The sequence below is a fragment of the Thunnus maccoyii genome, chromosome 21 (genome assembly GCF_910596095.1).
Source record: "Thunnus maccoyii chromosome 21, fThuMac1.1, whole genome shotgun sequence".
Taxonomy (NCBI): Eukaryota; Metazoa; Chordata; class Actinopteri; order Scombriformes; family Scombridae; genus Thunnus; species Thunnus maccoyii.
In genome coordinates, this window is record NC_056553.1 from 8809644 (window position 1) to 8825733 (window position 16090).

A 16090-nucleotide genomic window follows, 5' to 3' on the forward strand; every position below is an offset into this window, starting at 1 on the left:
TTGTGTCCTGCTGCCCGTCTTTGAACATCAGAAAGCTGCCCCTTCGGTGAAATGGTGTGTATTCCGTGTTTTGGCTTTATTTTGCAGTTCACTGCTTCATTTGCACACCGAAACGGGGAGGAAGGAAAACTGGAGTCAGATTTTTCCAGGATCCTGGCAGAGTGCTGACACAGGTTCCCCTTGTCACAGTGCAGCCACCAGAAAATTACTGCACTAAGGATAGGAGAGACAGTTATTCTCTTCCTTTGCTCTACTCCAGTCTGTTGACTGGTTTATCTTTGTAGTCTTCATCTGTAACGTATTTGAAACAGTGTGTAGCATAATGTGTCACACCTGAGCTTTGTGTGTTGTCCAAATTGAAGAAGGAAACCCTTTAGGTGTGGTGATGAGAACATGGATCCTAGTTAATCTCTTGTCTAGCTGTCTTAAAGTTAAATTACAGTGATTTTTCATTCAAATTAGGCACTGCGCCAAGACATAGCCTAACCCCCTGTTTATCTAAAGGCGATCAATAGACCACACTGGCTTTGCAGCAGACCTTATTGACACATGATCAGCTGGTGCTCTGTCGTGTTGTCTTTGTCTCTATGATATCAGCCTGGAATGGGAGACCTTTACTTCCTTGCTGCTTTTGCTGAGCAATTCGTATCCTAGCGGTTTCTCACCGACCGGCGTTAATCTTAAAAAAGGCGCCTGTGAAAAAGCATGCATGAAGCGGTTCAAGATATCAGAGAGGATTGTTATTAAGTGGGAATCATGTGCTACCAGCTGCATCGATGCTATGGCTCATAACTGAGGTAATGACAAGAAAAAATCAGTCAGTCATGGAGCGACGGACTCCTCTCTGTGTTACTGGATAATCACTGTTTGCTCTGTATTAGTTCTGTAGCCGAGGGAGTGTCTGGTGGGAGTCTCTCCCATCGAGCTGCAAAATGTTGAATGACTGTGTGAAGTGTGTGTGTGGTGGTACGTTGGAATGAATGTTACATAAACTTGATGCGGTAACAACTTGAAAACATCTGCATGCAGGTTATTTTGTGTTTTCTTTTTATAAAACTGATATTAACTGAGACATAGGCCCTCTCGTGTTTATTTTATCATTGGAGTTCAAAGAGATCTGGTGCTAAAAGATATAATGCTTCCCCTCAAGTGATGCTCAAATGAAGATGGTCCACTTGTTTTCTGAACCCTTCCGTGTTTAATATGTGTGAACCGCTTTTATCCTGTGTCGTAGGTCCTGTGAAAAGATGAATGTCGTCAAAGACAACAAAGACCTGGCCTGTTTCTACACCACCAAACACTCCTGGAGGGGAAAGTAAGTTGTTTTTTTTGTTTTTTTTAACCCTACCCATAAGTTTTCAGGGCCGGTGGCGCTGTCTTTCACATCACCTTTGTATTGGTTTACAAGGCAACTTAAGCCTCAGCTATTCTCTTCCTCACCTCGTAGAGGAGGTTTGGGAAAATCCTGAAATCCTGACTCAGTGCTTCCATTGTGTTGACTTCCTTATCTTAGCCAAGGAAAAAAGGTCTGCAGACCACTGTCAGCAGTCACTGATCAGCAGTAGTGTGACCTGCAAGTGACCGATCATGCTTTTAAGATGACAGGTCTTACATTGATTAAATTGTTGTGCTATAAACACTGTATTACATATGTTACTCAACTTACTTACACTATACAATACTGCACACTGATATTTAGTAGCTAGTTGTCAGAAGATGTTGGGCAGCATATCAGACTGGATAAATATGCTTTCTTTCATGTTTACTATCTTCTTTATGACGATTATGAGGTTGATCATTATGTACTCAAATGTAGAACAAATAGTTTTGTCTTCAAAATTGACCCTTTTTCTGAATTTTCTCAGAACAGGAAGTGAGTGTGTACAGTTTGAGTCACGTGGAGCTGGTATCATATTGACCTTAATGCAGTGCATTGGAAATAGATGTAAAATGGTACAGTATATTACAGTAGAATGAGGCCAACACACTGTATCTGTGCCACATTCATCTTTTACTAATGAAGTGTTTTACACATTTTAAGATATATGGATTTTAGCTGTGGATAGGGTTCCTCCTTATTTTTAAAGTTACACATTTTAGCCAATATAGGCCTAAAATCACATGGGACACATGGGTGTAGCTTCTCGGTGGCCATCAGAGCTAAAGAGTGGACTAGCTCCAGTTTGAGCAGAGAGCCAGCGGGATCACATTACCAATACCTGCTCTCTAAATGTCTTTGTCCCATTAACTTAGGTAACTTAAGCAGGGCCGCAGAGCATTAGCCATCATCAGAGCTTCATCCCGCTAATGCTTCCTGAAGTGTCCGGCAGAGACGAGCGTTGATGTATGCGAGGCGGACAGCGGAGACGGATACCCCCATTCAGAACTACCCAGTGACGCAGGCATCGGAGGTTGATCCGAATAGGTCGAAACACGTCAGCTGACCCCGGTTAAACGACGGTCAGACGGTAGTTCGGTTAACAAGAGTCTCTGTCAGCAGACTGGAAACTGTGAGAGTTAGGGTTAGCATGCAGGAAGTCAGTGAAGTGTAAGTACTGTTGCAGACATAAGTGTGTGAACGCTGCCAACCAAAGATTAATTTCAAACAGCAGTGGCCTCATACAGTATAAATGGGTCACATGCGAGCTAAATTATAATTCAATAGACCTGTGTCATATGCGTGTCTGCTGTAAGAAACATGTTTGAGACAGACGGAGCTTTGATAAGTCAAAAGAAAGAGAAGGTGTTTTATCAGTATGTCCCATTTCATCTAATATATTATCATCAGACACTACGGGCAGTTTGACTTTTTACCAACCCATTCTGTTTTAGACCCAAAAAAGGCATTCAGATAATGTTTTTCTATTTACCAGTGTGACACGCAAAGAAAACAAATCTGTTTGAAAAAGCAAAATATACCAATTTTTACCAAATAGTTAAATTAATCGTGGAAGCCGCGGGATCATCTCTTACTTAAACAGTTACTTCGCCACAGATGAAAGGAGCACAACTCTTCTCTGTGACCACAGAACATGTTCCCAAAAGCAAAACTTTAATTAGACTCATCTGTGATTAGCGTGCCCCCTCGGCCATGTAAAAATAGTACTTTTGTAATGTGATTATAGGCTCGCAGTATGGTAGACACAGGATTCAGCATCACTTCTCAAAGAACTACATCTTTGCATACGTAAGCCGTTTAACTCTGAATGCTTATATCAAGTGCAGATAAGTAACAAAATTAGGCTTCAGCTTGAACATATTTGTTTCATTTTTTTTTTTTTTTAAGTGGATTTGACTATACAGCAGTTCAGGAGACATGTAGAATATCATGTTATCTGTTCTGCAGAGAGCCGAAGGAGAAAAAGCCACGAGGATGTGGTCTTGCTTTGCAGTTTCCCTTATTTTCTTTTCCTGTAAGTGTCTTAACAATGTTTCATATTTTGCGGTGACAATCATATTTGTGTAAATCTCTGAAGATTTGAGACTGGGTTAGACTCTGATCATAAAAGATTAAAACATCAACTTCTCTGCAACAGTTAAAATGACAGTAAGTGTTGTAGTCCGCATCAAGCCTCAGAATTAAAACATCATTTTTCCCTCTCGCTGTGCTCATGATCACATTTCATTGAAAAATCCTGAGACCCTTGCTTGAAGATAATATTAAGTCTCGTTTCCACCAAAGGTTCTAGGTACATTGGACCCAGAGGATCTAATCTCAGGGACATGACTTTAAAGTCCCTGTAGTACAGTCCAGGTTGTGCTTTCACCACATCTGAAGAACTAGCTAGATCATGCAAATTAGCCCCATGAGGAACGCATTTAGAGACGCAGTATTAACACATGAGGAAACAACAACACAGATTTATCCTGTTCTTTGTATTTATCGCTGCATGAGTTGATGTAATGAATGAATGAATGAAAAGGAGGAAAATAAAACAAACTAAGAGCGTCTGTCTCCACATTAAATCATCTTTTGAGTGTTTGACGGTTATTTATTTTCTGCTTTAGAACATAACCACCATGAAGCCATCAGAAAATTAACATTTTATTTCTCTCATTCACTGCTTTGTTTTCACTACCACCGCTCCCTGTATTCGCTTGACCACCGCTGCTCTCTCTCTCTTTCTCATGCTCACAGCTGGCTCGCACTATCTCTTTCTCTTTTTGTCTCGTCTTTTTTAAAATGACTCAGGAATCTGACGGGAAAGCCTAACTTTGCTTTTGACATCATCAATTGAAGAGAAATATCCTCCCCTCGTCCTACATTTGTATTAGAGTACTTCCTTATTTTATGAATGAAGCGTTACACAAGTTGAAGCAGCCACACTGAGTGTGTTGGACCAATGAGCGACGGTCATCCCTGCACACGCCCACCCCCCCAAAGTTCCTGTATTTTTGGAAAGTACTACCCCCCGAGCAGGGACTTTTTTTGGGGGTAAAACAATCTCCCTGGAACTTAATTTAGACCTGGGTCCCTCCAGTGGAAACACAGGTCGAGGAACTGAGTTCCTCAAAGGTTCTTAGTCCCCGGGGAAAGTTCCTGCAGTCCAAACATGGGTTAAGATTTGTCTGTGTGTGTCCTCCTGATGAAAGGTCTTTCCCTGCTTTGTTGCACAAATGGATCCCTCAGAGTTTTCCGTGTCATTTTAAGGCTTTTGCTTTTCAAGTAGAGCACTTCTCTGCACTTTTACAGAGCATAAAGATGCAAATCACAATCTCCTTTGAATATCCTTTGAATCCTTAATACCTCTCTAAATTGTTCCTTAAACAATAAGGAAACTTGGCTGCTGCAGATGCTCAAGTTCTATTTTCCAGTAATGTGTTAGTGTTACTTGTTAGTTGTTCCCATCGTTGTGCAGTTGGTCTGTTGCTCTCTTTCCACCACCACTCTCTGCATCTATGAAATCCAGTGTTTGTTGAGTCTGGTAATGGGATTATGTAGTGTTGTCCTAGCTTTTAATGTTGTCAGACAAATCTTCAGCTTCTTTGTAAGAAATTATGCCTATTTTGTTTTAAGAGGAGAGGCAGTTGAGAGGGTTAAGTCAGACGCAGGAAGTTGCTAAATGTGATACATTATGAAACCTTGGAAATGGAAGGAAAACCATTTAGAGACGTGCTGTACATGACAAAGTGACAAAGCAAAAGAAGAGTAACCTGTTACTCATCACAACTGTAGCTGTAAAGCTTATTTTATTGTCTGCTCTTCTCTCCTCATAAAGTTCCTTTATGGAAGAGTCAAAGGACCATATCACTGTTTTTGACATATTCTTTTATTAGTGCTGACCATTTTTTATGGCATACCAGAGTGATTTAGACTTTTCCAAATGTACTCCTGCCTTCACAGCTATTGGTTTCCATTCATACTGGTGCTGTGTGGAAATAAACTGCTCATCCACAGTTGTGGACATCATGTCTACCTTTTTATTTATGATAAATCTATCTGACTGCTGCGTGATAATTCAGTGGAGACTTTTTTTTTTTTTTAAAGCAAACTGCACTGAAAATCGTTTGACCACGTGACTGTGGGTTCAAGTCTCTGCTAGCTGATTTTCATATCTTTGTGTGAATGGAAATGTAAACCACAGCAGATTGAGTTATACAATGGTCAGCAGTGATATCAAGGATACGCGATTTGTAGAAGAACATGCATAAACACTGTTATGGATATTTAAATTTCTATTTACCTCCTAACTAAGCTTTTATTTTAACTCACCGCACCATCCTACATGTAGGTATTACTCATAGCAGGACGCTTTGTCTTCTCCATGTATGGCCAAACCTCCAGCTGCTCTACTTATCACCGCATCACTTGATTATGAAGTTGGTTAGAGAGGCACTTAGTCCATTGCCTCTTGTAGTGTAATTAGCTTGTCTGAGTCAGAAAATGTCTCTCATTTTAGCACTTTCTGATTTTCTTTCAAAGGAATGTTTTTTATGATGATGCGGTTAAGCATGCTCGTGCTCCGTTCAAAGACCGACTCCGCTCGCTTCTATTAAATGTTGAAAATCAGAGTATTAAATATAGTATGTGTGTAAAAAAAGCGAGAAATGGGTCGTTAACTTAGTAACTCAAGGGAGTGTTTCATTAAAACAGACAGGAAATGAGACTTCTTCATACACATCATCAAACGCTGATCACAGCTATGTCGAATTTCCAAAACGTCGACACAATCTAAGTGACTGGTTTCGCTGTGGAGAATTTGATATTGTCACAAAGGAAGAGACTTACAGTAAAAATGTAAAATGTTGCATTGTTAGCCTTACATTACACTGACCATAGAGGGGCTAATATTCCCTGTGTGCTGAGATAAAATAAAAAAAATAAAAAATCAGCCTACAGAGAATGAATAATTAACCAGGGTTGTGCTGACACCCAGTTAAACCAGCCATTTAGCAACAAGGTCAAGACATCTAAAGAGGCAGCACCCTTGGAGCAAGACAGAGTTGTGGTCTCAGACTTTGGGCCCAAGGTGACAGAATAGTGGATAAGAAATCTCTGTGTGATTAGAGATGGTTTGAGTTTTATTTGTTTTAGCTTTTTAATAAGTAAGATACATAAAAAGGACATGACAATTGTGTAATTGTGGAGAAGGAGGGAGGCTGACTGTGTGACGTGCCTGAACCTAATATTCCACTTCGGCCTTGCCCCGGGCCTCTTGTCTGTCCTGTCTGTTGGTGTTTGTGTCATGTACTCCGTATACAAGTACAAATGCATCGTGCGGAAGTAACCTCTCAATTTGACTTCCCTTTACTCTGCGTTTTGATGGAACTAGCTGCCTAAATGGTAACTTCACCAGGCCACTTAATGTTGTGAAGGCCTTGTGAGGATGTGTTAAAAAAAAAAAAAAAAAAAAAAAAAGAGAGAAGCCAAGTCAGCATGTTCAGTGGGAAGGGTGCAATGATGATGTGAAAGGAACATGTTGTACACAGACAAACACACATGTACCACTGTATGTTTTATCTGATACATTACATTTTTTTACATTTAACCTTAAATTTAACACTTCCTACTAACTTTTCCCTAAATCTCAATACATTATTTTAATAAACATAACCTCAAAATGACCCACTTTCAAATGAAACACCAAACAGAGTGTTATGAGTCAGAGAAAGTTCAAAGTTAGTAGGATTCAACCTCTGGGAACCATAAATGTCTGCACAATCGTTGAGATATTGAAGTCTAGATCGGACAGATCTTAGAGCTGCATGCAAGGCTTCAACTTTCACCAGACCACACAGCGATCAAGCCTGTGTGTGCGCACACAGAGACTCACTCACTGTAACATGCAGAAACATTGGCAAAATCGAATTTCACACTTCCTCCTTACTATGCGAGAAAGCCCCGCTCTCGTACCGGTTCCCAAGAATCAGTGTTACTTGTCTCAGTGTCAGAGAGTGACTCAGTACAGAGCTGCCAACCTACTAGAAGTTGTGTCATTTCATTTTAAATTCATTCACAGACATAACGATAATACATAGTAGTAGTTACAGCCGGGAATAATAGGAGCAGGAAATATATTTAGAAATCATGGCTGCAATACTTCAGTCTGGTGTCACATGTCTACGCTGAACGGTAGTGGCACAAATTAGGGCCACACGTTTCACATTCACTTCGTCTCACTAGCTGGCTTTTGCAGCTGTGACACTGGCAGTTGGTAATCTTTTCTTAACATCTTTTTTTTTTTTTACCCTGCACCCTGTACATTATCTCAACTGTTGGCTCATAAAAATGTCAGGAAAATGACATAACAAACCTGGATGTGGATGATATCATCAGGTAAATAAGCCACAGTGATGTCACCTTGACTCATCATCGGTTCAAAGAGGGCCTCAGCGGGGGCTGCGAACGCACCTGCTGTCATGAGATATATTTGGCAAATGTGAAATCTTGAGATGACAATTAATCGAGTGATGTTTAGGGCGTTGTCTGGATCTGTTAGTTTTGCTTCAGCTAACCCACACATGTTTGAAAGACTGTCACACATTCACCCTGTTTCCCACATCATGTCATGTGACTGCCTGGGCTGTTGTAGGTGTTGATTTCTGGTACAGTCGGAGAAGGGAAGGCGTTTTCTGACTCATCCCGTCTCTCTGTGTTCCAGGTACAAGCGAGTCTTCTCAGTGGGAACCCATGGCATTACCACTTACAACCCTACCACGCTAGAAGTAACAAATCAGGTCAGTATGTACGCAGCCTGTTACGGACGGACGTTAAGTCCTGTGTCATTCAGGAAACTCCTCTATACTGCAGCTATCAGCGCCTCACAGGTCCTTGTGGGATGTGCTGTTCTTGGCTCCATGTGACTATTGAAAATCCATTTGAAGCGCATTGCACTTTTACTGAAAGCCAATGCTTTTAACTTCTTGTGCCTTCAGCACTGCAGTGAACATACAACAGCATGTCTTAACACTGAATACAACATGAAACATGTCATGATCCTGTGTGGTTAATAAGTGAAAATAGCCTCATGGTTACTTTTAAAGGAATAACTACACCGATTGCTGTTTTTGAAATATGTTTTTTTTATGTTTTAAATGCTTGTGTGTGACAATAACAATATGTTTATCTTTGTGTTGCTAGTGGCCTTATGGGGACATTTGTGGTATCGGTCCGGTAGGAAAAGGTCAGGGAACAGAGTTCAGCCTCACATTCCGCAAAGGCAGTGGCAAGAAGTCGGAAACGCTCAAGTTCTCAACAGAGCATCGGACAGAGCTGCTCACAGAAGCACTGGTGAGGAGGAACAGTCACAGCTGCAACGCTTCACAGTGATTAAACAGACCTCGTGCACATTTTTATTAACAGGGTCTCGGATCCTGTTGGATAGATGCAGCTTATTCGTGTTTTCTAGTTGAGTCATGACTGCAGATTTTGCTGTGTTGTTTTAAAAAAAAAATCACTGCAAAGTCACTTAATGTACAAAACACTGAGTGCTGGGAACACAGTGTTTGCAAATCACAGGCCTTTAGACTGTATGTAGGTGTTTACCACAAATGTGAATCAGCAGATAGTGTGTTATTGTGAAGAAATAAACTCATTTCGATGTGTTTCGAAACTGCAATCAGGACGGGTATTTCCCCATTGAACCAATTAAACATACTCGTAATCATGCAATGAAGACATTGCATCATAAGTGTTACACAGTGATGGTTTAACAGCTGACTCTTTTGTTTGTCTCTCTCAGAGATTCAGAACAGAGTTTTCAGAGGGAAAGATAACTGGCAGGGTAAGTACTGAGATCTATAAAGATATGAATTGGGGGGGGGTTGTTAATTACTAATTTAAATAAACAGTATATTTGGCTCACAACACGTACGCCCACATCTGCAGCGTTACAACTGCTACAAGCACCACTGGAGTGACACGCGGAAGTCCGTGAGTTTAGAGGTGACTCCGGGCGGCATCGACCAGATCGACCCTCACACCAACCGAGTGGTTTGTTCCTATGACTACCGCAACATCGAGGGCTTCGTGGAGCTCTCTGATTACCAGGGAGGATTCTGCATCCTTTATGGCGGCTTCAGCAGGCTCGTATGTATTCGTAGAGTTGAAGCGTGTCTGTTATGTGTTGTAGTAAAAAAGATTTATTTAGATTTATTTTCCCCTCTCTCTCTCTCTCGTTGCTTCTCTTCTTTCTCTCAGCATCTGTTTGCCTCCGAGCACCGGGATGATATCATCCGCTGCGCCATCGAGCATGCCGGGAACTTCATCGGCATTATGCTACGACTGAGGAAGGAGGCCCTGACCTTCGAGGATTTTGTGACGGGCAGGTTGGGGAAGTACAGCTCAGACGAGAGCATCACTTCGCTGGCTGAGTTCGTGGTGCAGAAGATCACCCCTCGTCACCCGGTCAGAGCCTCTCGTTATTCTTCTCAGTGGCCCACTCTTAACAAATTTGTTTGTTTGATAATGAGACCCTATTTTCAACAGCAAGGCAACATCAGATTTCATTTAATGTCATCAGCACATCCATGGATCCTTAAAAAAACATAAATATTGATGATGTTTTTTAATAGTTATTAGAAAATCATAGCTCACTGCCACTTACAGTATAGTGATACAGAAGCTAATGCTTCGCTATTCATATTTTACTATTAATATAATGAGACTAAATGTACCTTATGTTATTTCCTTTGATATTTTTTTCTTTAACAATATATTTGTGGTTACAGAATAATCATTAGTGGTGTGAAATTGTCTCAAATACACTTAATTTTAATGTTTACATGTATTATATTATTATTAAATTGTCAGACTGAGGTGCTCACTCTTATCTGGTGTTCAAAAGGAAAATGTGTGTGAAAAAGTATGTGGATCCTTTGTGTAATCAATGATTGGTGACACCCTGTACTGTGATGAATTGGATGGTAATTACTTACTTAATATTTCATCTGCAGTCATTAACAGTGTCTAGGAAATCTAAAATAGCCAGAATCATGCAGTATCCACAGTTTCATCGCCTACCTCTGCTCCCACAGTGTATATATTATTTTTATATTTATTTCAGCTTATGGTCTTACGAGTCATTTGTCAGTATTATCATTGATCTTTATGCTTCGTCTTGCTCTCTTCCAGGAACCTGTTAAGCGTATCCTGGCCCTGACGGAGACATGTCTGGTGGAGAGAGACCCGGCTTCATACAACATAGTCACCATCAAACCCTTCGGAGAGGTGAGCTTCATCATTAAACTTACATCCAGTCATGAAAATTTCAGACTGAAACATTTTTTTACTTAAAAACCATTTGGACTATTCTGTCTTTGTTTCATTATGTATGAACTGTATCACGTCACGTTAACAGGTTGAACAGAAACACCTGCGTCTGTGTGATATGAATGAACTCTCCCCTCCCCCACCCACCCCCCCGCTTTTCTCACTCTTGTCCTCTTGTCTCATCCCCCTTCAGGTATTTGCTCTCATCTGTGACGTAGACAACCCTCAGGTGTTTACAGTTGAATTCATCAAAGGCCAAATCAGGAAGTTCTCCTCCACAGAAAGGTACACAGACATAACGTGTACACCCTTCTTTATGTACAAGCCCTGTTGGTTTGGTCAACATTCGGATATATTTTTGGCATCGCTCATTTGCATTGTTTTTTCTGTGCTGTTTACCTCATTTACAAGATGAGTAATTTGCTTTCGTGCATGTGCGTCCGCTGCATAGCCTTGACTCTTTCCTGTTTTCGTGCACTCTCTTCTACCACCGATCATTTGTAATGTATTTAGCTGAGTCTGTTTGTTTATGTGCGTCCGTAGGGACTCTCTGTTAGCCAGCCTGCTCGATGGAGTCCGTGCGTCAGGCAACAGGGACGTTTGTGTCAAGATGGCCCCCACGCAGCGAGGGCAAAGATGGGGCCTACTGAGCATGCCCGTGGATGAGGAGGTGGAGAGTCTGCATCTCAAATTCCTTGCAGCACCTCCCAGTGAGTCAGGTCCTTCATCTCATGAGATTCATTATGTTTTACTGGATTTTTATATCATGTGTTCAAATTGTCTTAGCTTTATACTTTATTTTTTTATTTTAATGGACAGTGGTATCCACTTTGTGTTTTTAGCCACTCTAGTTGTGTGGCTCTAGGGATGACAATGTCACCAACTGTCATTAGATGGGTTGTTATGAAATGTTGTGCAGACATTCATGGTCCCCAGAGGATTAACCTTCAGACTTCGGTGATCCCCTGACTTTTCATTTAGCACCAATATCAAGTCAAAATTTCAGTTTGTTCTTTTTTTTTAATGTCTAAATACCTGCAGAACAAATGATTTTCCCTTCAGCTGTACTTTGTGATGCAAATGTTAGCATGCTAACCTGCTAAACTAAGTTGGTAAACACAGAAATCATTATACCTGCTAAACATCAGCATGTAAGCATGGTTAGTGTGAGCATTTGCTGCACGTTGAGCACAGCTGAGCCCCAGTTTGTCCCTTTCCTGTATTACATATGACTTTGAAACAAACCTGTAATCCAAAACCCCTGAAGGTCATTCACCATTTAACACTGATCTGAAGATATTTCCAGAATCCTCAAAAACACCTCTAATCATCACAATACAAAAAATATAATATACTGTATAAGGTGAAAACATCTTTTAACCCATTTCTCAAGTTGTGGCTTTATTTCCTCATCTAGGTAGCCAGAAAATCAATCAAATGAAACATCAATATATAGCAACATAACTGATAATAAGATTTTGAATTGTAGTTCATGTTGTACATATTGGACAAGGAGTCATTTCCAGCTACCATCTTTGCTTAGATTAGGGACAAAGAGGTGCAACCTGGAAACGTGGTATAAAGGCTTTTTTGTTGTGCAGTGGATGGTTAGAAGAGTCTTTAAGGGTTCCGGAAATGCCTCCAGAACAGCGGCAAGTGTTATTAAATTACCTTCTGGATTGTTTTAAGATCTCCAGATATATATTTTCTGTATCTCTGTGAAACGACTGTAATGTTAAAACATGAGAGGCTCATCTGGGGCTTTGCTCTACCTAAGTACAGCCTCAAAGAGCCACTAGGGTGACTGTAAACTCTTGAGTATTGTTAAGATTTTGAGGTTTTGCCTCATTTTTTTTCATTCTTTCTTCCTTTGCTTAGATGGAAACTTTGCAGACGCAGTGTTCCGATTCAACGCTAACATATCCTACAGCGGAGTACTTCATGCAGTAACCCAAGATGTGAGTGTGTTCAATCCTTATGTGACTTGTGTCTGTCCGTCTGCCCAAGCAGTACTCATACTCATTTCCCCCCGTCTTTATCCCTCTCTGCTTCTCCTTTTTTCTTTCTCTTCAGGGTCTTTTCTCTGAGAACAAAGAGAAGCTCATCAACAATGCGATCCTGGCTCTTTTATCCCAGGAGGCCGAGCTGCCCGCTCTCAACGCTGAGCTGGAGAGCCATTTCCAGGCCATCCGGCGCTTGGTGGCCTCCAAGGCTGGCTTCCAGGCTTTCACCCAGCTGCCTAAGTAAGAACGCTGCACATGTGTCACTCTACAGTAACCTCCCTACTTGTATTTCTATAAAGTACACTTTTGTTGAGCTGCTGGTAACAGGCATGCTCTGTCATTCCAAGGTCTGGTCAAGGGTCTGGACTCACAGATGGAACGTAAATATGAATCCATACATCTCAGTCTGCCCTTTGTCTGTCTCTATTTCTTATCCTACCGGTCTTTTCCAGAGTCTGTCTTAGCTGGCTGTCGATCTACCCTCTCTTCTTTTTATCTGCGTTCTGCTTTCATCTCAGGCTTTGAGACAGGCACTTCAGAAGGGAGGTTATGTCACTTCACTCTGTTCAGTCGAGCTGTCTGCCTCGATTTGTCTTGACCCTCCACTCTCGCCATTTCATCCTTGTTTTTTTTTTTTTTTTTTTTTTTTTTTGAGCCTCCATCTCTCTCCCACTATCTGCTTTGCTCATTCTGTTCTTTACATTCCTGAATATCTCATATATTCGAGAGCCTTAGGGTCTTTCCGGGTCACTGAGATGTATGAGAGGAACTGTATTTACTGTTTATTCTTTGTTCCTGTGCAGTTGCCAATGAGCCACAATTGGTTTTCCTGAAAGATTCATTGCTGGAGTAGTTTGGTGTTTCCCCTCACACAACCACAAGACACAGATCACTATAAATACACACATATTTTTGCTTTAAGAGAAAACCTCTTTTATGATGTTCGCTTCAGAGTTCAATTAAAGATGTGACAGTTGGTGAGGGAAAGAAACAACAAACCATTTTTGAAGCAATAAATTTTTTGCTTATCCAACCCCAGACCTCTTTAAATATTACAGTATTTGTATGGTTTATATGCTGTTGTAGTTTTGTTTAGTGTTTAAGGGTGTCGGTAAATCTGTGAACGTAATGTTTGTGTGTTCCAGGTTCCGGGAAAAGTTGGGAGTAAAGACGGTAAAAGCTTTAAAAAGGAACAACAACGGTGTGACACATGCTGCTATAGACATGCTCTGCGCCCTTATGTGTGTAAGTATCACCTAAATATCAACCCTACAACAACTCCAGTGATCTACGTGCTTCTCGCTGTTTGGCTGAGTCCGTCTCTTTCATCTTTCCCTCCAGCCGATGCACGACGACTATGACCTGAGGCAGGAGCAGCTGAACAAGGCCTCTCTGCTGTCCTCTAAGAAGTTCCTGGAAAACCTCCTTGAAAAATTCATCACTAATGTGGTACATTTCTTTTTATTTTCAACAAGCTCAGGATAGAAACTTCAAAAGTATTTTCAATTTCCCAAATCTTATCTCACATTCTCTCTTTTTTTGTTTCCAGGACCATGGAACAGGAGCTTTGGTTATCAGCTCCTTGCTGGACTTCTTAACGTTTGCCCTCTGCGCCCCCTACAGTGAAACCACTGAGGGCCAGCAGTTTGACATGCTGCTTGAGATGGTCGCCTCCAACGGACGCACACTGTTCAAACTCTTCCAGGTGGGGCAGCTAAAGAGCTAAAGGCTTTTTTTTTTTTAACTTAACATTGTTTTGATGAACCCTCTCAGCTCTAATGATGATAGTAATGTGATTATCCTTACCTCTAGCATCCCTCTATGGCGATCGTTAAGGGAGCTGGTCTGGTGATGAAGGCCATCATTGAGGTAAGCCTTTCTGTGGGTTTGGTGCTCTGAATTGTTGTGAATGTTCTTTTAATTTAATGATGATTGTATGATCATGAGGGCTCGAGGTTTACTGTAATAACCGACTCCTGTTTGTTTATGTTTAGGAGGGAGACAAGGAAATAGCCACTAAGATGCAAGAGCTGGCTTTGAGTGAGGGGGCTCTTCCCAGACATCTGCACACGTCTTTGTTCACCATCAGCGCCGACCAGAGGATGCTGACCAACAGGTAGCTGCCAACTCACTAATCCTCTTACCTACGTAGCAATCAAACTTTATTTGTATAGTATCTTTCATATTGGTTACATTGTGTGTACTACTTTTTGTGCAGATCAACTGTGTTTGTACTTTGATAAATGACAAGTAAGAAAAAATGGCTCAAAAACGTGCGTCTGTTGTTTGTTCATTAGACAACTGAGTCGCCATCTGGTGGGTCTGTGGACAGCAGAGAACCCTGTTGCCATGAATCTCCTGAAGAGAATACTGGTAAGTCTCCAAATCAGCCCAGTTCTGACTTTTAAACAAATATCTGATGCCTGTCCAGTAGTCATGGTAGAAGCTATTAGTATTAACAATAGCAATAGAGGCAAAGTATTCCAGGACATAAGCCAATGTTTTTGTCTGGCAGCTGAGCAACCCTGTTTAAATCCTTACCCATTTCACTTTGCTTTGTTCTTTCACCTTGATCTTAGCCAACAGGCCTGCTGGCTTACCTGGACAGTCCTGACCCAGTCCCGGAGAAAGATGTGGACAGGATGCACGTCCGAGACAACTTAAAAATTGCCACGGTATCTGCACAAACACATCTCGACTGTAGATTTTTGCAGAATGAACAAAAAGCACAGTTAGTCATTTGGCATCTTTTAAATGTAATTGTTGTTTTATCTTTCTTTCCTGTAGGACCAGCTCAACCGAAACAAGGTGCCTGAGTGGCAGCGGATAGCAGGCAAAGCAGCCAAAGAGGTGGAGAAGTTTGCCAAGGAGAAGGCGGATGTAGTACTGATGCACTGGAGAGATAAGATGGGCATAGCCCAGAAGGAGGTGAGGATTTCTTTCCCTTTGCAAAGGAACTAAAAGGGCTGATTTATCTGTTATCTATCACACAAGCTTACTGCTACCGCTGCTCACTTTGTCTGCTCAGGTGTCTCTAACAGTTGCTCCTCCTGCTGATGCTGAACGGTACTGCAGAATCCAGAAGCAAACTTATTAACATACTTTTCCATTGCTGCAGCTATTTTGCATGGGGAGCAGTGCCAGCTTGTGACAGCTGTGAGGCTGCCTGACCTTGGGGAAGCAGTTTATGTCCAGATAAAAATCACATTTGATTTTTTTTTCTTTTTTCAAGATACACGCCTCGCTGTTTGAATCGCTTGCACACTTGTTCATAAATGACTAACACATTTTTTTCCTTCAGCTATGACAGATATTTTTCATCACAGGTGTATTTTTGCTGTGCACCAGAGGCCATCATTGGTGTTGAATGTGACCA

The 16090-nt window shown here is 41.3% G+C and overlaps 1 protein-coding gene across 3 annotated transcripts in view; it reads left to right on the forward strand.

The window, feature by feature from the left end:
- Positions 1-16090, forward strand: part of LOC121887945 (dnaJ homolog subfamily C member 13) — a 32670-nt gene that overhangs the window by 1958 nt on the left and 14622 nt on the right. For all 3 annotated transcript variants that reach the window (XM_042399127.1, XM_042399128.1, XM_042399129.1), the window contains exons 2-20: positions 1235-1315; positions 8103-8178; positions 8582-8731; positions 9183-9224; positions 9329-9529; positions 9641-9847; positions 10574-10669; positions 10905-10996; positions 11255-11421; positions 12590-12669; positions 12785-12954; positions 13860-13959; positions 14056-14163; positions 14264-14419; positions 14527-14583; positions 14709-14830; positions 15012-15087; positions 15294-15389; positions 15502-15642. In XM_042399127.1, coding sequence (XP_042255061.1) covers positions 1248-1315; positions 8103-8178; positions 8582-8731; positions 9183-9224; positions 9329-9529; positions 9641-9847; positions 10574-10669; positions 10905-10996; positions 11255-11421; positions 12590-12669; positions 12785-12954; positions 13860-13959; positions 14056-14163; positions 14264-14419; positions 14527-14583; positions 14709-14830; positions 15012-15087; positions 15294-15389; positions 15502-15642 — 2205 coding nt within the window. In that variant the 5' untranslated portion in view covers positions 1235-1247. The remainder of the gene's footprint in view (positions 1-1234; positions 1316-8102; positions 8179-8581; positions 8732-9182; positions 9225-9328; positions 9530-9640; positions 9848-10573; positions 10670-10904; positions 10997-11254; positions 11422-12589; positions 12670-12784; positions 12955-13859; positions 13960-14055; positions 14164-14263; positions 14420-14526; positions 14584-14708; positions 14831-15011; positions 15088-15293; positions 15390-15501; positions 15643-16090) is intronic.